Below are 24,057 nucleotides of genomic sequence, written 5' to 3' on the forward strand. Positions count from 1 at the left end.
CAGGCGGACAGGCCGAACCACTGAGCGCCTGGAGGGGGGAATGGAGAGCGGGCTGTACCACTGCTGCTGTGCGCCAGGGGGGGGTGCTGGCGTGGAGACGCCCCCGCGCACGTGCGGCTGGAGGGCCAGTCCAAATGCGCCGGAAGGGCGGGGGGGGGGGCGGGGAGCGGGGCGTACCAAGGGGGACTGGGGACAGCAGGGAGGCGCGTTTCGCTTCGTGCCGTGCACACCGCCGGCGGGGCAGGGCGAGCCGCCCCCGAGCCCCACTGGGAAGGGCCATACCAATGCCCAAGGTGGGGGGGGGAAGCAGGCTGTACCTCTTTCGCCGTGGGGGGGAGGGGGCCTGTTCCAACAACCGCGCCATGTAGGAAGCTGTTCCCCGCCGCACAGGAAGCAGGACCCGGCTTGTCGCATGGCAGCGGCACGACAAGCCGCGGTAGTGGGGAGCGTGGCCTCCTCAGCGCCGCTTGTGCCTCGCCGGATTCCCGGGGCACCCCCGCGGCTCAGCGCGTGGACGCGCCCGGCGCGTTAAACCGGGGCGCGGGGGGGCCGGACCGTACCAATGCCGGATGTGGGTGTGAGCAGGGCCGTGCCAATCAGCGGCGGGCGGGTCGTACCACGGGGCGCGGGCGGGGAGGGAGCGGCCTGTGCGCGAGGAGCCGTGTGGCGGCGCGCGGGCTCTCGGGTCTCTCCGCGCGGCCGGGCCGGACCGGGTCGAGCAGCCCCAGCCCCGTCACGGGCCCCGCCGGCACCGGGCCGGGCCCGCCGCGCCCCCTCCCGCCTCCTCCCGCTCCTTCCCGGCCCGCTGCGTGGGAGGCGCCGGGCCCGTTCGGAAGAACGCCGACGCACTCAATGCCCAGGGTGAGGGGCCGCGGTGGGGAGGAGCGGGGGGGCCGCGGGTGAGGAGGGGGAGCGGGAGCCCCGCCCCGGCTGCCAAGAAGTGGGGACTGTGGTTCTGTGTCGGCCTGTGGGGTCCCCCCCGCTCCCTGGGGAGGTTCTGAGGGGATCCCCCTGGCTGGAGGGGCCTCCTTCGCCTGGAGAGTCTGTTTTAGGCCCCGCCGCTGATTTGAGGGGTGTTTTGTGGTCTGTGGGTCTAGTTTGGGTGGTCCTTGCTGGTCTAGAAGGCTCTTTTCAGGCCGAGGGGCCGGTTCAGGGGGTCCTTCCTGGGCTGGGGGGTTTCCTGAACTATGGGGCTTGTTTGGGGAATCCTTCAAGGCCTGGGGGCTCCTTCAGCCTGAGGAGCAGGCGTGGGGGGTCCCCCCTGCACTTTGGGGCTGCTTTTGGGGGGTCCTTGCTGTGCTTTGAGGCTGCTTTTGGGGGGGGATCCCTTCTGCCTGTGGGATTGGGCTGGTATGAGGGACCCCCACAATGGGGCCGGTTTAGGATTGTAATCTTAACCCTTGTCTGTGGGATCGGGCTGCTTTGTGGGGTTAATATTAGGGTTAGTGGCCTTTTGACCTGTGAGGCTGGTTTGGAGGGTCCTCCCTCAGCTGTGGGGCTGGGAGGAGTGGACCCCAAAGGGTCAGTTTAGGGGACAGAGTCTGCTTTGGACCTGGGCTTGGGGGGGATGTTGAAGAGGGGAGTTTGTTGCTTATACAATTGCAACAATGGGAAAATAAGGGGTTGGTGTGTCTTACTTGTGCCTGGTATGGGGGGCATTTGGAGGGGTTTGTTTGAGGGGAGGGGCTGTTAATTATTTGTGTGTGTATGTACGGATGGGGGAAGAGTTTGCAAAAGGATGGAAGGGTTGTTTTGGGGAAAGGGGCCCTGCCTTGTGTTAGGCCTGGAGACTGTCTGTAGAGAATAATGAGTTTTTCTGGGATAAGGGCTGGAAAGCAGAGAGGGGGAAGCCGGGAGTGGTGTTGGGGGAGATCATTCTCCGGCTGGAAGGGGCACGTGGAGCTGGGAAGGAAGGGTGTCCAGGATGTGGTGGTTTTCCTGGGGTTTGAGCGGGGGCAGGGTTGCGAATGCTGAGGGTTTGTGTAGATAAAGTGCCGTCCTGGGGGATTTGGAGCTGCTTGGGCTGGAAGGGGTTGCGGATGAAGTCTGGCCAGGGCAGCGGTAAAGAAAGGGATGGTGGTGCCGAGGGTGTTAGGAGTGACCTACAGGGAGTGGTGTACTTACTGGGAATGGCTGTGGTTTGCTGCCTAGGGCGTGATTTGTTGGGTGAGGAACCCTCGTAATTTAGAGCTGGAGGTTTGGGATGTGGGGCACAGGCAAGGCTGCAGATTGGGAAGCGTTACAGTGTGGGGATCATCCTAGAAGTGGCCTCTGCTCAGCTGCGGTGATGGTTCCTTGGTGTAATTAGTCACAATCTGCTTTATCTCTCAGGGCAGCTGTGTGCTGGTTGGTTTGTGTGAGGAGGAGCAAGGCAGAAAGTTGGCTTTTAAAGGCTACTGTATAAATGGAAACTTGCTTCAAAACTCCCAAAATGAACCCGTCAGGGTCTGACTCAGAACTGCAGTTAGTATTTAAAGAAGAAAAAAGATAAACCCACCACTAGCAGCAGCCAGGAAACTCTATCTCGTTATGACTCAACATGTAGAAGTACTTAATGAACTTAACTGTTGGAAAGAAAAGATCAGTCAGAGTTAAGGTAGGAGTAAGGATCCCTATGGATGCACAGCCAGGAGGGTTTGCCTTACTGCATAGGGATTGTGATGTTTTTATGTACATCTCCCATAAACAAAGGAGATTGACTTAAGGTTTAATCACCTGCAAATAACCATCGTTCTCTTCCACGCAGCAGTATTTCAATGTTCTTCCTCTATCAGAGTGGAGCTGAACTGTGATCGCAGCCGGTTTCCTCGCTCCTGCTGCTGGACTTTGCCCGGTGCTGGAATGTGTGCTGTTAACTGTTGGGAGGCTGCGAGGGGGAGCGGACGGGCGTCAATCTGTCCTTGCTTTCAGGAGGATGATGCACAGCTGAAGATGTGGCCCTTGTGATAGTGTAGTGCAAGCAGATAATTTTTGTAAATGGTGTAGGTTGTGTGTTTTGATTATAAGAGGAAACATGTTTTTGGTGATGTACTGTTACTGAACTAGCTCTGTGCTGTCTGTTGTATTTGGATTAGTTTGACAGCTTATTTGCCTGTTAAAAGAGTTGCAGGTTTAAAGCAGCTCTGTCTAAACATTGAAAAATACACCTAATAGACCTGAGATTCTGGCCTAGAAGTTACTCTTTTTGGCACGTATGAATTGCAGTGCTAGATCAGTCTGGCACCTCATTAGGCCAAGCTGATGCATATCATAAAATAATTTATAGTGGCTGTTGACTTTGGTATCATCTTGTGTCTCATTTTGCTAATTGTGAAAGGGTAACAGGAGTCTTAAATCTCTTGATCCTTTTTGCTGTCGTAACACTCGAGATGCTGGGTTGCTCTCAATCCAGGTCGCTGTTACGTGTACCTCTTTGTTACCCCTTGTTTCGCTCTGTTTTGTACTAAGAAGTTAAATTCTCTTTGGTGCCTTACACTGAAAGTCTAGCTCTGCTCTAAATGATGGACTGTGGGTTTGAACAATAGAGACTTTGTGGGCGTGCAGTGAGATTTATCGGTGAGCTTCAGTTTCAGTTGTCAGACTGAATTCAGGTGCCGCAGGAGCGTGGAACAGGAGCCAACTCTCCACTAAATTTTCCAGCAGACGGACACGGCAAATTCAAATAAGTGAGATGAGTAAGATTCAAGTAATTCAGCTCTGTAACTTCATAGAATAATATCCCTGTTGCTGTGTGATTTTTAAATTGCTTTTAAGTCCTGCTTGACTTGTTAATGAGTTTTTGGGTATTTTTTGAGACTTCATCTTAAAGTGTGAGAATATTCAGTCTGAGTTGTCAGGGAAGCGGATGATCCAGCAGGACCGTGTTTTCCAAGACCAACAGCTGATACAGCTCAGACAACTCAGCATTCTGGCTTGTAGGAATCCATTATTAGTGTCATATACTCGTGGCCTGTTCTCTAAAGTAAATTTGGATTTTACTTAAATATAATTCGGAGACTTAAACAGGGTAATAGCTGAAATTTTCTTAGCAAGGCCTTTTGGTTTTGACTTCACACACTTTTAGTAACTCTAAACTTTTTGGGCATGGTATGCAAATAACATTCAAATGTGTCCTCTGAAGGGATTTTAAAAACCAAGTGGTGGGTGGGGAAGGCGTTCAAAAAAATCCAAAGTGTCAGAACGGTATTTTTAACTGTGAAGCGGGTTCTGTCTCAAGGAAAGGAAGGTCTGTAGCATAAAGCACGCGTGCCTGTCAATTCTTTCTGCAAGAGGCAACGCAATATCTAATCCCTCCAGGACGCTGAGCTCTGTCCATCGGTGCCTGTGTTGGATGTGTAACGGTTTGACCTCACCCAAATTGAGGGGATGGCAGCTACATTTTTTTGCGTATTACTCGGTGTTGAGTTTTGCTGCAGGGTTGTTCTCTCGCTGAGTAGTCTCACACGGTACATTTGCCAACTCTTTGGGTTTCCTGATGTGTCACTTTTAAGTTGAGAGTTCTTAAATCTGGACTTTTTTTCTAGCAAAGGCAGATATCTCTACCTCCTGCCCTCGCTTTTGCGGCCTAGGACGGAGCGACTGGGTTAGAGCGAAAGGAAAGGAATGAGTCACCCGCAGAACTTGTCAGCTCGGCGCTGGGGAGGGTGGAACAGCACAATTTCTGACCTCACCCCTCCCTAGGCACGTGCCATTCTGAGCAAGCTTCCTTCAGAGAGCGCTCAAGAATTTTTTCCGAGAATCTTAGTTCCAGAGTTTTTCTCTGTATACTAGGAGAGTGTATTTTAGAAAAAGATGCTTGCTTTGGTTCTTGCTAACGTGTGTTTTTGCTGCTTCAAGGCTCGCTTTGGAGGTCTTGGTGAATTCTTTCACTTGAAAAGCACCTCGTGCTCCTATGAAACAGGACGTTTTGATACTGAATGTGCAGAATGTGGGTCACTCAGTGGGGCAAAGCAGGAAGGGGAGGTGAAATGTGACGTACACAGTGTCAGGAAGAGCTTGGCTGGTCTGCCATGTCCTACCAGGGTGGCAATTTCTATGCGATCGAGTTGTGTATTGTCATTGTCCTGTGGTGCCGGTTTCACACCTGTAAATGCGAACAGAATGAGGTTCTATAAAAGAGGAAAAATTCAACAGCTTGTGACCTAACTTCATTAACATCAAACGTGGGTTCCCACTTAACAGGAGCAAAATGAGTTGAGCTGGTTTCAGAATCCTGCTTTTCAAAACACTGCAGTGTTCTTTTCAGACTGACTGACAAATTAGCGGGCTCTGCTGTGCATCCTGTGCGCTGGGTTATTTTGAAAGCTGATCCCGGTGACCTTTCCAAAGGTGTCCCTGTTTTGCAATCTCTGGAAGCTGCAGCTGTTCCAAGCTGTTTCGCTGTCTCCGCGTAGCTAAGGCAGCGCTTTTCACGGTGTGTTTTGAAGGAGATGATGGCACTAGGAATTCCTTTGGACGTTATTACTTGTTTTTCATTAGACCTGTCTCCCTGGACTCTTACAGGCTCAGTGCAGGAGAACAAGCGACTTGCTCTATTGAAATACTTAATTTAGGAGTCAATGTGATGATAGACGAGGCAGCCACTGGAGGTGAATTGAATATTGTAGGTGTGTTGGATTTTTATTTAAGACAGTCTCCAGCGAAGTTTCTGTCAAGTCAGGAATTCATTTAACTGTTCTCTCTTAATTAGTTAATCACCCTGATGTATTTGTGCTGGGTAATAGGGGTGCCCCTTGCTTACATTTTAAGCACATTCTTGCATGTTCCTAGCATTTTGAAAGACATTCTTCTCAAATTGGCCTCATTAGGCTTTGTCAAGCTCTTGGCTGTGTGAGCATGAGGGATGGGGAGCTCACAGTGCTGTTAGTTAAACTGAAATTAGTCCTGTCTGTAGGTGCAGAGACCGTCGCAGCTCGCTAAATTTGATTGTATAGATAAGACATCTTGATTGATGATTATTCCCTGATAATTAAGTGAAACAGCATCAGGAACTGTCCCAAGCATATCTAGTTCTTTGCAGGTGCGTGAGTGGCTCTTGTGTGGATTTTTTGTGCTGCTTTCTCTGCTTTTTCTCCTCCTCAGGTTCCTGCTGGATCTTTTGTGCCTCATTTGTAGCGTTGACACGTTGGATGCTTCTGCTCCCTTTCTGAGACCAGCCACGTAAAACATGTAGTAACTTTTTGGTTCCTCTCCATGTGCTATCTCACTTTATAAGTATAAAAAGTTAAAAGTTAATTGGCTGAAAAATGGTTTCTTGTTTTATGTTGTGCGTAGGCCTGGTTACTATTTAGTGTCCGTTTGATAGCGCTCAGTTCTCTTGGGATTTTGAAGAGCAGATTTGCTTGCTAGCACAGGGAGAAAGAAATTCTAAAGTATTTACTTGGGGAGATCAGACATTGTAGACAATAGGGGGCTTTTCTGTTTTTAATTTTCTTAATTAGAAGCCTGTTTTTTAAACTTTAGCCTGACAGTGAGCAGTTGGAAGTAATGGGAGGAAGAGATGTGTGTGTCAGTAACCAAACTTAAAATTAGGGTTGTGTGCTACCTAAACTTATCCTTCTGGAAATCACTTTTCAGCCTTAAATACAGTGCTTTATGGTTTTAATCACTCCTTAGCTATTAGCTAATTAAATGCTTCAGTAATATTCCTTTGGGGAAGGCAAGACAGTGTCGTTCCTGTTCTGCAGATGGCTTGAGCTGCTGGAAGTGGCTTGGCCAAGGTCAGGGTTGGAGCTGGTGACTCCTCCTGCCACACTTAATTTACAGGAGCTTGTCATCCCCGTGTGTACTTCCTAAGTACTTGGTAAATAGTTTTTACAAAAGACTTTTAAAATAATTGGGTTGAAATTCCCTCTTTGATTTGGTTGAGGGAGGAGAAGTGTAACGATAATGACCTGATGTGATACAGCTCACTGTGCAAATATCACTGGTTGAGGGTCTTCCAACCCAATTATTGATGCTGAAAAGAAAAATGTTTGAAGAATTTGTTTAAATATGCCACGATAGCTCTTCCCTTTGTGACAGTGTACTTTGTAATGCTGTAAGCCTCTGGTACTCCGGATCCAAGTTTTGATCTCCTATGCCAAGATCTGTTGACCGCTTTTGGTTTTTGAATGACCTTGTTAGGTTCTTAAAAGTGGGTGTTGAAACTGCTCTGTGATGTGAGTCTGCAGGACCGGGTTGGATGTTCAAACGGGGGGAAAACAGGCCAGTATTTGCCCGAAAAGACTTTCTTGCATCAGGTTTTACAAGTGTTGAACACATGTGGATGCTGTAACTTTAGTTATTCTGTTCGTGGTACATCGTCGCTGTAGCAGACTGTAACACATTTCAACAAATCCTTTGAGTTTCGGTATGTATGAGAAAATGGTGACAAATATGCAAGAATTGACAAGCGTAGGGACTTGAATATGATGTGTTTAGATGGGAGGCTTCCATCTGGAGTGAGACTTAATCCTGTAGTCATTACACTGATAAAATATTCCAGGATTCATTTTTGAAATTTGTATTTCAGTCACTCAGAGGAAGAACTGCGTTGAGGTCGGGGGAGGTTATTGAAAACATCTTTGTTCTTGCCTCTGGCAACCTAATTAATGTATTCTTTTGGCATTGAAAGCTGTTCTTTAAGGAAATAATTGCTGTTCTTTGGGTGATTCTTGACTTCATGTCAGTGAAAAAGATAATTTTGTAGTGCTTAATTTGACTGTTTTAAAGTGAGGATCTCATTAAAGTGCTGAGCGCGCCAGCAGTTTGGGGTGTGAACTTCCACGCATGTGTGTTTTTTCCCTAATTGTGCTCACTCCAGTGTGCCATGGTGACCTTTCTGCTTGAGTTGCAGGTTTGTGACTTCTGACTGCTAGTTTGGATTTTATTCAGCTGATTTAAAACTTTTTCCGTGAAAAAGAAGTGGCGGTAGTGATTCTTTTGCTTCGTGCTTTTTAAATGCAGCGAAAAGCCATGTTTTTTCTTTAGTATTTCAGCCTGGACAGCAGGATGACTGTGAGCCAGCACTGGGCCCTTGTGGCCAGGAAGCCAATGGTACCTGGGGTGGGTTAGAAGGGGGTGGTCAGTAGGTCAGAGAGGTTCTCCTGCCCCTCTGCTCTGCCCTGGGGAGACCACACCTGGAATCTTGTGTCCAGTTGTGGCCCCTCAGTTCCAGCAGGACAGGGAACTGCTGGAGAGAGTCCAGCGCAGCCACCAAGATGCTGCAGGGAGTGGAGCATCTCCCGTGTGAGGAAAGGCTGAGGGAGCTGGGGCTCTGGAGCTGGACAAGAGGAGACTGAGGGGGGACTCATTCCTGGGGATCAATATGGAAAGGGGGAGTGTCAGGAGGATGGAGCCAGGCTCTTCTGGGTGACAACCCGTGATAGGGTATCTCCCTGCTGCTGTTGGGAGTTCGGTGACAAAATGTTGGTGAAATTTATCTGCTAGCAAAAGCTCAAATAGATCACAGTTATACTCTTACTTCTGCTTGTATTGCTTTTTTTGTTCAGAACATAAAGCCATACCAACAATATTTCGTACATATTTGGGCTTAAGCCAAACAGGTATGACTGTACCAACAACTGCTTTGGAGCGTGCACTTAGCTTTGGGCTATTTTATCTTCTTCTAGGGCACCTGTTTGGGCGGGAGGGGCTGTGGAGAGCACAGAAAGGTTTTCCTTGTTCTCCGTTCCCGTGCCTGCCAGCCAGGAACAGCACATACAACAAGTCCCGTGTCCCTGGGCTAGAGCATTCTCGGTGCCGAAAGAACATTCAGGATTGCTCCTATTGGAAATCCAGTAAAGGCTGATTTTTGTTTGCTTTTTTAACCATAGTCTTACCTATGAGTTTCTCTAGGAGGGTCAATATTTGGTGTCTTTGGAAGCAGAAGCAACAATCCCTCTTAAATGCTATTTTTTTTCTTCTCTTTAGGTGTTCTGTTGGAATCTACGTCACACATTTATGGCGATTCTGAGCGTGAGGGCAGACTTCTGCCAGGCCCAGCACAGCACCCTGGCTGACAAGTGAGCTGAGCGCAGGGGGTTCTACGTGCCATAATTACTTTGCCTTGAAGACTCCAGACACAGCGAACACACTCAAATATATGGGATATCTTCTGCACATTGGAAGCATATTCCTTTTACTGACTCTAGCAAAACTAAGCATCAAGAAAACAAAGTGGAGAGAAAATCCGCCCTTACTTTTTTGCCTCACCAGTGCCTAAATGTAGAACAGGCTGCCTAGTCTTGCATGTAGTCAGAGTTTTTGGAGTCTGAAGGATACCACCTGCAGTAATTGAGGCCGAAGTTGAGTTTAAGTGGATTCTGAAGCAAACCTGCTTTTCTAGAAGTGAATTCTTTAAGGAACAAACACATCAAAGCAAGCTCTGATCAATCCCCAGGCGTTTTAGTGGTCTTTTTAATGTTTTCTGCTGTGAAACGTTTCCAAGGCTATCGATTTTCTTTTTAATTTTGTTTTTTTGGCCCCTTACACATTTTGTTTGCCATTATGAACCGTCCGGCCCCCGTGGAAATTACTTATGAGAGTATGCGATTCCTGATCACTCACAACCCAACTGACGGAACCCTCAGCAAGTTCGTAGAGGTAAGTCAGCCAGATAAAGTACCATCCTTCTTTCCTGATACGCTCATAGTTTCTGTATTGAGTTTTCTGAAACAGTGACAGATGGTATCCTCAGAGAAGCAGTAGTACAGTGTATTGCTGCATTCTAGTTTGCTCTGGACTTGCTGTATCTTTGTGCCCTTTTATCTTAGATCTAGAGGACTTTTATCTTGCATATGCACATCTTTTTCATTCCAAAGAGATCTGTTATCTGATACTGATGGCTGACTGTGGCTATGAACACACGTCCATCATCTACCAGTGTGCTCTTCCCCATGAGTCTGCTCAGATATTAGTGGTTAATTTTGTATGAAAGCCACATTCTTTTGGTCTTTTTATTCCCACCCCATTGTTGTGAATTGTCTTCCTTTTTCAGGAGTCTTGACTGTGGAGTAGATATTATTGCTAATTGTTAGAAGTTAATAGTTATTCAGTCCAAACATGAGAGGAAATTCTGCTTGCGGTGTGAGCCGTCAGAATGAGCTGGAACAGCTTTTGTTTGATCTTCTGTCTATTTATCTAGCACAATGTGCTACTTATAGTGCATTACAAGGAAGCTGGAGTATGGTGGGTTGTGTGTGTTCTGTTCCTCCCTGCCTCAAAATGTCAACACTGGCTGAAGCAAACAGCTCCAGGCTTCTATTTAAAGAGAAGAAAATGCATGGAGAATATAAGCAGCTATTTTATTTTTACTTTTATATATGCATTTTTTTTTCCGCCTTGGCATTTCCCTGGAGAAGAAGAATTCAGAGGCATTTTACATTTATTCCTGTCACTTGTAACCCTTGTCCTAATGCTGACCATAAACCCTCCTTGCTCCTTTGTTGTGTTGTCACCTTGGAGCTGTGCAATAGTCACGGTACCACCATCTGTGTAAAATGTTGAGTTTTGTAGCTGATTAGAAAGTTCTTTAATTCTTTACTCTGTCAGTGTGCTCACATGTTTTCCATCTTCTTAAAGGAGCTGAAGAAGTATGGAGTGACAACCTTGGTGCGAGTTTGTGATGCCACTTATAATCAAGCTCCCATTGAAAAAGAAGGAATCCAGGTTCTAGTGAGTTGCCTTTAAAACTGTCTAAAAATGAGAAATCGCTTGTCTAGAAGTGTGGGGGTGGCCTTGAAGCTTTGGGCAAGAGCTCACGACTGGTTCGGATTGGCCAAAAGCGATATCATCCCCTGTGTCAGATAAAGCTGGTGTTGAGAAACTCGCTGTACTTCTGTGAAAGGTACTTGCTGATTTATTACTATTGCCTGAGCCCTTAGAAGTGTCTGTTCTGGAATTTCTGGATTTGTTGAGGTATTTTGGTTGCCTTTAGTGACTGGGTCGATACTAAACCAATGCTCAGCCTTGAGGTTCATCCAACTGTAGGATGTTCTGTAGGAACAGCACTTCTTGACTGCACTGTCGACCTTCTCAGGAGGCAGATAAAACTCTTTTCTCTCAGTCTTTCAAAAAATGCCACCTCTTGAGCCTATAGCTGGTGTGTTGATACAGGCTCCCATGGACTGGCTGTAGCAGGATGGTGATTGGAAACCTCGCCACTGGTCACCCCCAAACGCAGCCCGGCTGCTGGTGGCTTCCCTGGTCAGCAGGTGGAATTCCTGAACTGCCACTCGGAGTTAACATTAAGCAAGAACTGTCTGACCATATCGTCTAGCATTGCTTAGTGTTTTAGGGAGGTTTTTTTAATAGGTGTGTGCTCATACAAAGCTTGCAGGCAGTATTTTTCCAGGCAATACTTCTGAATTATGATAGTGTGTCAGATATCATCAGTTTATTTTATTGGAGTGAGTAATACTCTGTTGTGAGGCCAGAAACTGCATCTTACCTTCTTGTTGCAGGTAGTCAGTCTTCTATTGCCTCTTGATTTTTATGGCTCAGTCAGAGGAAAACTTCTGCAGTTTTCCATTAGGAGAAGAACTTGTATCCTGGCATAGCTGTGAAAACTCCAAGTACAGGTCAGTCAGGTTCCTTGGCTCCAGGCCCTGGTAAGCATTTACTGCAGTTCCAGGCAGCCACGTGGGCCTCGGTGTTGTTGGAAAAATCAGTCATTACGGGGCTCTTGGTGCTCTCAGGGCATTTTCACCCACTCTAGAGCTGTTGTGGACTTGGGCATCGCGATATTTTCAGGCATGCTGCTGTGAAACCTCTAGCTGTGATACTTCTGAGGGTGCCAGAGACTGGAAGGATTAAACTTCTGGTGTGGAAGCCCTCAGAGCCCTGATTTAAGCTGGGGCTTAGAGTATTTCTGTGTTCCTGTGCCAGAGCTGAGATCTGAGTTCTTCCTAGAAGACTCAGGGCAGTTTTGCAGGTGCCCGGCTCTGCTGGGGGGGCTGCCCTGTGAGGCCGGGTGACCTCAGCCCCTGCAGCTGTGGGCAAACTCCCCTTCTCTGGTCCAGTCTCCAGGGCATCTGCAGGAGCCGGGGAGTCCTTCTGAAACAGCTTGGGGGTTTTGGTTCTCGAGAAACTGTAAAAGCTTGCTGTTGGCTAGGTTTGAACTGAAAGCAGTTTTTTGAGGAAGCTTTTCGAAAACCTGGAAATGGTGTTTCCATCAGCTCTGCTGAGCACTGTTCTGTTGGAGAGCCTTTTGTTTTGGGTGACACATGCGCAGGTCTTGTGTCTGTGCATGTTTGCCTCCGCTAACCAGCCTCTCCGTGTTTGGTACATACCAGTTCTTAGTATTCTGCTGCTGCAGGAGGCAAAACAGGAGAGAGAGAAATCCAGCAGGCATCTGTGAAGGGTAACAGAAAGCAGGAGGTGACAGGGAAGGTTTGCTGCTAATACCATCCCTGATCCTGATGATCCCAGTCATGATGTTGTCTTAGTAATTTACTGTATTGCAATAGTGTTTTGATATTTGAGATAAGTTTTAACTGGTCACCAATGCGACCAGCTCCTGTGAAGTTTCTTTCCTGCGAATGCACGTTTTGTCAGAACAGAGTCCCGGTGCTGCTCAGAAACGTATTGAATTGCCATCTGGCTGAGGAAAATAACACGTCACTATTTAAAGCTAATATTTGCTTGCAAAAATAACATTAAGATTAAAAACACAGCCTGAGAGAGATTAGTGTCTATTTTAAAACGGTTGAGGTCAAAAGCCTAGTGAAACCCTTGAAAACGAGAGCATTTTCGCAAAGCCTGTTCTCATGCCATAATAGAGGATCATGTGCTGGCAAGACGGGTAGAATGTGGCAGCTCGAGAGCTGCTTTGGCAGATGGCACAGTGAGAAAGGGGAGGTTTAGACGTTCCATGTTTGAAGTTGTACTATTGCATGTGCGTGTTTATCAACAGAGATTAAATCCAGGAGGCGGGGATGGATTTAGTTTCTGTGGGCTTCTGCAGTTCTTACGGTTATGTTCATGTGTGAGGTCTTGTAACATAAAAATGCCACATCGCAAAAACTGGTAGTTTTTTGTTTTTCTGGAAGTATTTTTGCACTGGCTGTCAGTTGAGGAGGCCGTGATGGTTTTGTTCATCTTCAGGGTGTAAGACATGTTTCATTGTTCTTCTGTCGCTCCTTCATTACCGTTTGTCCCTGGATCAGACTTTACACTTGGTGCTCTCTGGAGCCGCCACCACCTGAATGCAAAACTTCGCTGCAATTGCTGCTCTGGTCACAGAATTATTCTTGTTCCTCCCTCTGGGCAGCGTCCTGTGCAGCAGCGTTTTATCAGTGCTAATTTAATGGCAGCGCTGTGCCATTCCTGGGAAGGTGATGATCTGTGGGGAAATGACAATTGTCCTTAATTCGGGCCAGCACAGGAGTTGTGTGGACACAGCAGTTACCATGTAAGCTAACGCAGTGCATGACCTGCATTGGGTCCAAAGGCAAGGATTTAATTTAATCCAAAACTAGGCCACAGAACTGACATGTAAATCCTGTTCTTTGCGAGGCAGTTTCAAATGAAAGCATCTTGCAGTGGGTAATGCCTCTTCTCTTGGCAGCCCGTAATCTCTTCCCGGGACAGTGGATGACACTGGGCCTAAAATAATAGAGCTCCCAGTGTGTGATTGAGTGGAAAATCTCGTAAAAGCCTTTTATTAGAAAGAACAAGTTTTACTTTAGCATCCTGTTCCTGTGGTCTTTTATTTTGCTGCGTTGCCCCAGATATTTTTCATTTCCCATTTGCTGTGAAAAAAGAGCTCTCTGCATTCTTCAGACTTTGTGTATCGTTCTTAATTGAACACACATAAAGTTATTTCAGTAACCTAAAGCTTTTTGGGTTTGGAGGTCCGAGACGCAGCTTTCCATGTTGCAGCTTTTTGAAGCGCTGATGTGTGAGGTCTGTGTGAAGCTGCACTTGCACTCAGGAAGTATTGGGGTAGCAATAAGTGCATTTCAACGTTTAAAATGTCATTCTTTTACCTTTGGTTCTACACAGAGTTTGCATGTGCTGCTTTCAGGCTTCAGACGATATTACTTCACGTTAATCTGTTCTCAGGGTACTCCATGAAAGACTCGTTTCTAGACAAAGAGGGTTCCTTTCAAAGCAGTTGTGCTGTTTGGAGAGGTTGAATAATATGAAACTCTGGCTATGCGTCTCTTATAAAATGCATTGCAGTCGTCTAATGGAAAGTGCTAAATAACCAGCGTGTGGGTTTTTTCCCTCGCATCCAGGAGCGCTCTTTCCGCACCATCCCTGTGTCTGAGGAGGTCGAGCAGCATGTGATGTTATGCTTGGTGTTGCATTATAGGACATGTAGTACCCTGCTTAGCTCGGGTTCCAGGAGAGAGCTGTGACCTCGAGAAAATGGCACCTTCTCGCATGGAATTCTGATTGACGGCCGGCTTGCTGATATTAAATGTGGCCTGCGGGGTTTAAATGTTGACTACCCCTTGAATAGGCAGAAATGTGATTGTAAATGCTGCTTCGTTGTTGACTTTGTCTAAGCACTCTGCTTTTTTGCTTGCGAATGTTTTTTTTTTAATATATATTTGAAAACAGCCAGGTAATTTTAACTGTCCTGCTTATTGGCAGCTGGACAAGCAGGAGCTGTGAAATACTTTGTCCTCTGCTGATCCCCTGAATTGTTGGGAAGCAGCTTCTCCTCTGTTCAGAGTCTGCGGTACAAATAGTATTTTAAAGAGGTTGACGCAACTGCAGGCAAAAGTCTACGGAGTTCTCATCTTTCACGTGTTTATTTGAAATGTCTATTGATTTTTACGTGTTTTTCATAAAATGGGATTTCAAGGGCAGCTATTTTTCTAAAAAATTCTATACTACAAAGGAGTTAGTGTTGAGTTTTATTGAGATTTTATTGAAAAGTACAATTAAATGGTTGTTAAACATTTAGTGTTGCATTATGATATTGATTTGCAAACTTCTGTGCGACCAGAAAAATAACTAGAGCACTGTTAGTGTAACAGGCGCTTGTTGCCGAATGCAATGTCATCCTGCCCCGGTTCCGGTCACGGATTGAAATCCACGTTGCTAACGTCTGTTTTCCTTCCAAGGACTGGCCGTTCGATGATGGAGCACCACCCCCCAATCAGATAGTTGATGACTGGCTAAACCTGGTAAAAACCAAATTTCGTGATGAGCCTGGATGCTGTGTCGCTGTTCACTGTGTTGCAGGGTTGGGAAGGTCAGTATTCTGCTGTCTTCTTGTAGTTTAATTTATTTGCTTGGGTGGCAGGTCATGGAAGGTGTTAAGAAAATGCCAATTTCTCTGTTTTTCCCAAACAACATTTTAAAGCAGCATCAAGTTTGTGTCATTAAAGCAAGAGAGACTTATTGCAGCTTAAAAAGCTTCAGTCATTTCATAACTCTAATCAAAGATAAGAGCAAAAACCTGGGGAGATTATTCGAAACACCTCTGTCAATCATGAACAGCAGCAGTTAGGGCTGCTGTTAATTTTCAAGTATAGGCCTTTGTGCTAAAACACTAAAATGTGTGCTTGAAAAATGCAACCTGCCTGATGAGGCTGATTCCTTAGGCTGTACAGGTTTGTTTGGTTTTGTTTGGTTTGGTTTTAAATTTCCTCCTGTTTTCAACTGGTGTTGGAAACAAAAGCATTTAGAAAAACTGGTTCAATTGGTTTCTTAACTCTAAAGTGGCTTCACTTCAGTGGTACGGAGGTTTCGGCTTGTGTTTCTTGCTCACTGGTGTTTCTGTCCTCACCACTAAAAGTGTAACTTCCTTCTTTGGGAAGAACTTCCTTTCGAGATGAAATAAAAAAAGGACTGATTTGGGCGAGTTTAATGCTACATTCATATTCCCTAATGTAATCTCTGAATGTTATGTTTATTTTATGGGCTAAGAGGAAATGGAACTTAAGTGTTAGTATTGCAATAACCCTGGGACTGTTAATATTTAAGGATATGAATAAGTGGGTAAGAAAGGTGGATTAAAGAAGTGAGCACGGAGCTGGAGTGCAGCAAGTTCTTAAATTTCCACCTCTAGAGGAGACGGGGGAATAAAAAGGTAGAGGGAGAAATAGCCAATATTTACATACACTAGAGCCATAAACTCAAGGCAGTTAATATTTGTTTCTCCATTTCTGCTCTATTTTTATCTGAGGAACATCCTTAGGAAGGTGTAACCCGATTTTCAACTCTCCTGTTTGTTTCATAGTATCAGGCCTAAGGGTGCCAGGAGCATCTGTATGTCACACAAACTTGTGTCTCTGTTCCTCACAGAACGACCTTAATCTGGAAAACTGTCTCCCTGTAGTGGGGAACTGAACTCCAACTATAGTAAGAGAGATGGGATTTTTTTTTTTAAGTGACTTTTGAAGTTTCAAATTGTTGCTGGGTAACTCTAGACCAGTCAGCCTCACCTCCATCCCTGGGAAACTGATGGAACGACTTCTCCTTGGTGCCATCTCAAGGCATGTCAGGGATAAGAGGGTCATTAGGGGCCATCAACATGGCTTCACCAAGGGGAGTCGTGCTTGACCAACCTCATTGACTTGTATGAGGACATAACAAGGTGGATGGATGATGGCAGAGCGGTGGACGTGATCTACCTTGACTTGAGTGAAGCATTTGACACAGTCTCCCACAGCATCCTCACAGCTGAACTGAGGGAGTGCGGACAAGGGGCAATGGGTGCAAACTGGAACACAGGAGGTTCCACTTAAATATGAGAAGAAACTTCTTCCCAGTGAGGGTGGCAGAGCCTGGCCCAGGCTGCCCAGGGAGGTTGGGGAGTCTCCTCTGGAGACATTGAAACCCACCTGGACACCTTCCTGTGTAACCTCATCTGGGTGTTCCTGCTCCATGGGGGGATTGCACTGGATGAGCTTTCCAGGTCCCTTCCAACCGCTGACATCCTGGGACTCTGTGAAAGTGAATAATTGTTTGTGTAAGTGCAGCATGGCAGTGCCGGTTGTTTCTCCTGAACGCTGGTTTTGTGTAGCCACGAGTACAGCTTGTCTGTATCAGTCATCTGTTCAGTGCTTCATAAATCTCTCATGTAGCTACATCTACAGTGTGATAAGATGCAAAATGAGTGCAAGAGGTATTACCTGTTTTAGCAAAGGAGAAAATTAGGTTGTAGTGAAATGAGAAAGTGTAAAAATCTGGAATTATTGTTTCATGCCTCAAACAGTAAGGAGCTATTGATTTTTATTTTTGTGTGTGTGTTGAAAGCAGAGCTGTCTACTAAAAGGAATTTTACATTACCTACTCAGCAGACAAATGTCTTTCTGTAGATAAAGCTTAAAGAGAAGATACTTCAGCTATTTGCTTAGAGATTAATTTGCTGTGTTTTGAGGGGTTTGATATATTGTTTCTCCAGATCTTCCTTAAATACTGTTGTTTTTTTTTTCCTGTAGGGCTCCTGTCCTGGTTGCACTTGCTCTCATTGAATGTGGAATGAAGTACGAAGATGCAGTTCAGTTTATAAGGCAGTAAGTTAAACTTCCCCCTTCTCCAGAATCTCTCCGTTTATGTTGTGTTTGAACAGCACGCGTCTTCAGAAAAGTTGATTAGATTTCTGATTGCTTTTCTGGTGGATATATCCTGACAATAACAGGCATGACTTTGACATTAATGCTGAGGCTTGTGCCCTTTCCTCTGTTTAGAGATGAGGATTAGGAGTTGATCTTTTTTATTAATATTAGCTTATATATTAAGCCGTTGACTCAAAGATTTTGGGGAGAAAACAAAGTCTAGGCTGGGGCTGTAAAAATTGTGTATTGGCATGGACTAATTGCTCCTAATTTAAAAAAACAAACAAATTGGAGTGAGGTTTGGCCCCCATGTAGAGTTTCTACAGCAAGTAGGTGAGCACACAGGTGGTGTAGGTGAGTGTGGAATCCACCCAGGTGATGTTAGAAACCTCCTTTCTGGAAAATAACAAAACTGGTAAAGGATGAGCCTGCAGAGCTCTGCTGGTTTAGTGATAACATCAGATCTTGAAATGAAGCCCAGCAGGTAAGATTATGTTGAATGAGCTCTGCCAAGAAAGCGATTCATCCGTTGATGGGTTCCCAGGGTCTTCAGTTATCTTTGTAAACTCGGTTGCTGTCAACAGATCCTGCTGAAATTTTCCTTTCTTAAATTCCTTTTTTCTCCTCCTGGGTACAGTAACTTTTATACTCAGAAGCTCTTTTCTGAGAACCTCTTACATATTTGTCTGAATGTCACGGTCTTTATTTCTTAGCTAGTAAGTAGCACGTGTATCTGCAAGGAAAGGGTGACCTTGATGTTGTTCAGTGACTAATGCTGATGATGGAAATAAACTCTCCCAATCCAAGAAAATATGCTGAAATTTGCTCACTGCATTTTGATTTTTAATATTGGCATGTAGGTGATGGTCTGGTTTATCCTCAAAGTGTGGATGGATACAGAGCCAAACCAAAATGCTGGTTTATGGACAGAGAAAAGCTTTGAAACAAGGACTAATCAGCCTTAAAATGTACATAGTGCTGGAAGCAATACTTTTTCCATTGACATTAGCCTTCGTTTTCTTTGTTTTAGGAAAAGGAGGGGAGCTTTCAATTCCAAACAGCTGCTTTATCTTGAGAAATACCGACCTAAGATGCGATTACGCTTCAAAGATGCCAACGGTCACTGCTGTGTTCAATAAAAAACAAGGTCTCAAAGGAAGGCAGAAGTTAGCATGGCTGTTTGCTGGACTCTTGGCACCTGGAAATGTGAATCTGGAATCAAACTATGTCGTCAAATGAGTGGTGGAGTCATTGCTCCTCAACCTCTGTCCTAATGGTGGTGATTGAAAAAACACACAAAAAAATAAACAAAAAATAAAGAGCAACATTTCAGTGAAGGATTGTTTTCTCCTTGAGCTGCAGTTTGAACATCTGCAAGGAGAAAATAAGTTTCTGAACCTTCTGTATTTTTAACTTTTTAAGAAAAGAAATAAATTTTATGTCTAAGGAAAACCAGCAGAGCATTGGCTTGTGCAGAAATGATCTTGATTTGAGGGCAGTACCCCCCAGTTAGGGCCTGATCCATTTGTTCCCGTGGGATTCCTTTAAATGGAGTTGCCTTTATTGTAACCCTGGGGGGCTGTGGCAGCTGGTGCTGGGGGGGAGTGGCCTGACATTATCTGGTGTCTGTGCTGGATGTTTTCAGTGTTCAGGCTCTGCAGGTGGGGGAAAAAGCTTCTGGTGGGTTTTAATGGAAGACTTGCTGCCTAATATCTGCGGTCAATGTTCCTGGTTGGTGGGAGATGGTGTTTTTAACCATGTGGGAGTGTGTGTGTGTCTGCACGTGTGTGTGATTTTGTGTGTGTCAGGCTTATTTTCCCAAAGAATTTGGCTGAAGTGTTCATTGTCTTTCTGTTGGAAGTTAGAAATATCTATCCTGGTGGAAGATTGATGTTCAGAAGTGTCCTGGGGCAATTCAGATAAGGACTTTAATTTCTCATAAGGCAGAAGAAAAGGCTTTTCGCTGCTGTACGGTTTCTCTGCCTTGCTGAACTCAGTAAATCAGGATTTTTGGGAGGGTCTCATTTGTATCACACGTGAGGTAACAATGGGGGACACACGTCCGTGAATAACAGCCTGGAATGGGGATTTTCCCAGACCAGCCCTTGTGTCCAATTCCGTTTAACCACAGATTGCCTTGTTATTTCTTCTTAGACTCTTTAGGAGGGAGAATCTCTAGTTACACACCAACATGCCTGTCATGTGTTCGCTGTGGACAGACCATAAATACGCTGATTTGTGGAGTGTGGACTGGCACTGTGTTCTATTTGTAGGGCCACTGCTATTGGCAGTGAATTAATCAAGACGAGTCACTTTGCTGTGTACCAAACCCACATTAACTCAGTGCCCTGTCCAGCAGTGACCTCGTATTCTTTCATCTTGACCTTATATCTGTAAAATTCAGCCATTAGAGGCTTTGAATACAGGTTTAGGGTGCTGGGGTCTCCTGCTCTGCAGCACCAAAGGCTTTTGTTGCAGGTGCAAACTGGTACCAGTCTCCTCCCGATACCTGAACTGCCTTCACGGGATTTCTTCCTGTTTTGGGTCTGCAGCTTAACTGTGCAAACACTTTCAGAACGCAGGTAATGGCTTTTTTTGGGATTCTATTCCTAGAAGGGATTTATAAATTTAAGCAAAAGAGGAATGGCACTTGTCAAGCCCCAGGTGTGCCAACAGATGTGGTCGAGGTGAAAACACGGCGCTCGGGCTGTGCCCTCACTCGAGATGTGTTGTTGTACCGAGTTCCTTCCTCCCTGTAAGATGTGTAATGTTTCTGATTTCTTTAATAGATAAAGGAGCCGCGCAAGTGTTTGCGATGTCAATGCCTGCGTTAGGGAAACAGCGGATCTGGTGGTGTCCGGGTCCCTGTGGAAGGGAGATGATGCTGAAGTTGCCTAATTCTGGCCTTTACCTTCCCCTCGCCAGCTCTAAGCCTATAAGCAAATTAAAAGTTCTTAGTCAAATGAAGTGCTGGTAGTTAAAGCTGATTTGATACATGGTGGAAGTCAAATTGGAGGGGAAGGTGTTGAGCTGGGTTAAAAACCGAACCCCAAGCCCTTTTGAAGAACAATTAGAAAATTATATGCTCTATGTATAACTTTGCATTCTTCCCCCTAGTTTTACTCTGATTTGTAATGTGCTAATTCTCATATACTATAACTCTGCAGCCTTAATTGAGGGAAAAGAGAGAAAAGCGCCGACTGTCATGCGGTGTAGACACGACTGGAGGAGTGTTAGTGCGACCCACGTCCGGTGGGCACGACACTTGGTTCAGCACTTGAACGCAGTGCAATAAAGTTCTTGCAGTAAAATGTCTCTTCCCTCTGGCTCTTGATGGATTTATTGCAGCTCATTAACGTTTCATGCTCTTTAATCTGGTTTGTAAAGGCCTTTGGCCAAGTCCGTGCCCCTCGCGTTACTCATCACTTGGGTTTGCTGGGGACTGCGGGCAGGAACCATTTCCTTACTTTCAAATTACCTATTTAAAACTTGTAAACTTACCTTTTAAAGAAAAAAACCCCAAGAAAACAACCCCCCCAACTAAGTGCCAGTTTAAACTTTCCCAAGATCTGTTGCAAAACTCTCTGTGGGGCCCAGGACAAGAGGAGACGCCGTGTCCCCTGGCACAGCTTGAATGGGGCTGTTGTTTTGGGGTAAGAATGAGGGAGTTTTGATCTGGAGTCCCATGTCCCAGTTGCTTCCCTGTCCATGGAATTGCCACTGCCTTGGTTTGTATCATTCATTTAAATAATATTAAGGTGCTACTTTGGGGACTTCACAGTCTCTTTCTGTGAGAATATATATTGTTTAACACCAAACTCTTGCTTGTTTTTCCAAGTTTCTACCTTTTATGTTACTGTGCACGAAAAGTAAAATGTCTTGCTAATTAGAGGCGTTTTTTATACTCAGTATAAAAAATACGATGCGTTTAACGGGAGGTGTGATATTCCTGTGTGAGTTACTTGTTTCTCTTGTTAGGTTTTTCACTGACATTGAGGCAGCTTCAGATACTGGTACTTGAACTGGAGATAACACTTAATCACGTGTATTTCTATCACTTAAGATGCTGCTTTTAGAACAATTAAGAATGATAAGTCGAGTGGAGCGACTCTGCATGGGGAAAGAAACTGTTCTGACCGCTTCTTTCATTGCAACTTAAATCTGCTTTTGATGCTGTATACTTAGTCTCGATCCTGCTGCTGCTGCTGGGACGACATCAGAAAGAAATCCAGGTTCTCTCATGGAGATATTTGCCATTTGAGAAGGTAGTTGGTGCAGTTGTAGAAAGTTTCCTCCATCCCCCCATGGCCAGGAGCCCCTCGGTGCAGGGCTGGGGTTGGTACCAGCTCACTGAGCACTTTGGGGGGTTAGTGGTGTGACAAGAAGCTTGAAGAAGCTAATGTGGGTGAGATTTAGAGGCTGCTGGAGAAGCCGCTTTATTTTGGCGGTGGCCGCGGCGATCCTGGCAGGACGGCTCGGATTTGAGGTGTCTGTGCCCTTTCTTACAGGGCTTAACTCTGTAGATGGAGACAAACGAGGGACAAACTGGGAGCCACCGCCAGAGGAAAATCCCTGACCCAGCTCTGCGGGTGGATTAGAAGAGCTCGAGGAGGGGCAAAGAACCAGGTAAGGAATCGCTTCTCTGTCCAACGTCGAGTCATAACTGAGTCATTTGGGGCTGCACAAAGTCAACAGAGAGAGCAAATGGTCCCGGGGCGCGGGGCGTCCTGTGCGGTTCCCAAAGCCGCTTTGCTGGGAAGCGGAGCTGAGCTGCAGCTTTACTGGAACCATTCCCTCTCTGACAAGCACCCCGAGGGGCAGGGAGATGCGAAAGGGCCCTGCTGGGGTGACACATCCGCGGTGTCGCGCCAAGGCCAGAGCGCAGCGGGGTCCTCTGCCTGGAACGACACCGGGGAAGCCCTTGTGCTGTCCCTGGCAAGGCCGTGCCTGTGGAGCTTGTGACCTTCCTGCACTACTGTTTAGTTTGTTTGTTGTTGTCCCCGTTGTCCCTGGGGCTGTCGGGTCGTTGGCTTGCTGGGTGGCACGGGTTTGCTGAGCTGGTTATTCCAATTGACTGGACTTAGCGCTTTGGGCTGCCTTTTGCTGCGGATAATCTTGCTCGCAGGCCGACTCTCGTGCTACTTTGTGATTTATTGCCATTGCAATTTTGGTTTCCAGCGTTAAAAGGGAAGGGGACGTTCTCATGTGGAATATAAACAGCTCTAGGACCGAAATACGAGATTTCCCTCGAGAAAAGGGCAGCAGGAGCCATCAGGCCGACGCTGAGTGGGGTTGGGGGGAAATATTAAAATAGCAGCAGTTGGTTGACAACTTGGCCCCCGAGCTTGGAGGGTGCGGGCAGAGCCTCCTGCTCTTCTGAGAGCAATGATGGGGTCGATACGTTCCTGCAGAACGATGCAATCCCATCATCTCCGTGTTTGGCAGGGAGGGGAGCATCTGTTCTGCTCCAAGATCTTTGACTAGTCCTATAATAAGGAGAGACATGCTTTTTGATTTCTGTGGCTCGAGGGCAGCAGGCGAGTCATTGGGTCTCCTGCTGTCAGATCAGGCGCAGGGGAGATAAAATGCAGATTGGATGGGCTCCCTGGGGATGGAGGAGTCAGCTGGAGCGCATCGCCAGCACCTACTGTGTGGAATAGCTGGTGCTGGGGTGGGGATAAACCACGAATTTCTTCCCTTTTCTCCTCCCTAAACACAATGAAGGGTAATAAAATGTCAGGCTAATAGAGGAAGAGCTGTATAATACAGAACTTAATGATAATTGTTATCTTGCCAAGTTTAGCTCATCCGCCAACCCCACCTGCAAGCAGCACAGGACTGGGACCTGGGTGCTTTTGGGGTGTTCCTTTCTCTGTAGCGCTCATTCCTATTAGTGGCATCTTTGCATCTGGGATTCCAGTCAGGCCTGAGTTTGCAGCCATGGAGTGGGGCAAGAAAAAGAGATTCCATTTAAAAAAAAACAGAAGAAAATGTTGTCAAGGAAACTGCTCCGGCGGTACCACTGTGTGCAGCCAATGAGGCACAAAGAGAAGTCTCCCCACAGCGGAGCTGTGCGGGGTGGGCTCCGCAAACGTAATTGAGACAGCAGGAATTCAGTGCTAACTACAAAGCCGTGTTTTGATTACCGCGTGGACTCCATCCCAACCTGCCGCGGCTGTTCTTTGTACCTTCTTTAATGAGCCGGTCGCGCTTTCCTTGCTGTAAAGCTAGCCAGAAATTTTAAATGGGAGAAGAGGTCAGGAGGAAGGTGACAGAAATTACAGCAGACTTGCTTTCTGTATCTTGCAAGGATAATTACTTAAAGCAAGGAGAACACTCTGAATTTCAGTTAACTCCTCTCCAGGCTGTGTTAAATCCATTACGGGATGCCTTGCGTTTGACATTTGCGTCTTAGTCCTTAATGATGACAGTAAATTTAACCATCCCAAAGGGCTGCAGGTGGCTGCCAAGTCTCAGGATGCTGCTGCTGCTCCGACTCCTTCAGCATCGCCCCACGGGAGCGACGGGAGGGCTGGCGTCTCCCACACACTCACAT

General features: G+C 46.2%; 2 protein-coding genes across 3 annotated transcripts in view; both read left to right on the top strand.

Moving 5' to 3' along the window:
* The first annotated feature begins 648 nt into the window (after positions 1 to 648).
* On the top strand, positions 649 to 18,956 carry PTP4A2 (protein tyrosine phosphatase 4A2). Its single transcript, XM_082071626.1, has 6 exons — positions 649 to 861; positions 8,914 to 9,585; positions 10,564 to 10,656; positions 15,060 to 15,190; positions 17,385 to 17,459; positions 18,532 to 18,956. Exons 2-6 carry the CDS (start codon positions 9,490 to 9,492, stop codon positions 18,638 to 18,640), a joined length of 504 nt encoding a protein of 167 aa, XP_081927752.1. The 5' UTR covers positions 649 to 861; positions 8,914 to 9,489; the 3' UTR covers positions 18,641 to 18,956.
* A 2,731-nt stretch (positions 18,957 to 21,687) lies between these two features.
* Positions 21,688 to 24,057, top strand: part of ADGRB2 (adhesion G protein-coupled receptor B2) — a 94,786-nt gene continuing 92,416 nt past the window's right edge. For both annotated transcript variants that reach the window (XM_082071385.1, XM_082071386.1), the window contains exon 1: positions 21,688 to 22,127. The gene's annotated coding sequence lies outside the window, so the exon portion shown is untranslated. The remainder of the gene's footprint in view (positions 22,128 to 24,057) is intronic.

This window comes from Streptopelia decaocto (genome assembly GCF_964273445.1).
Source record: "Streptopelia decaocto genome assembly, chromosome: 23".
In the NCBI taxonomy this organism is placed as follows: domain Eukaryota; kingdom Metazoa; phylum Chordata; class Aves; order Columbiformes; family Columbidae; genus Streptopelia; species Streptopelia decaocto.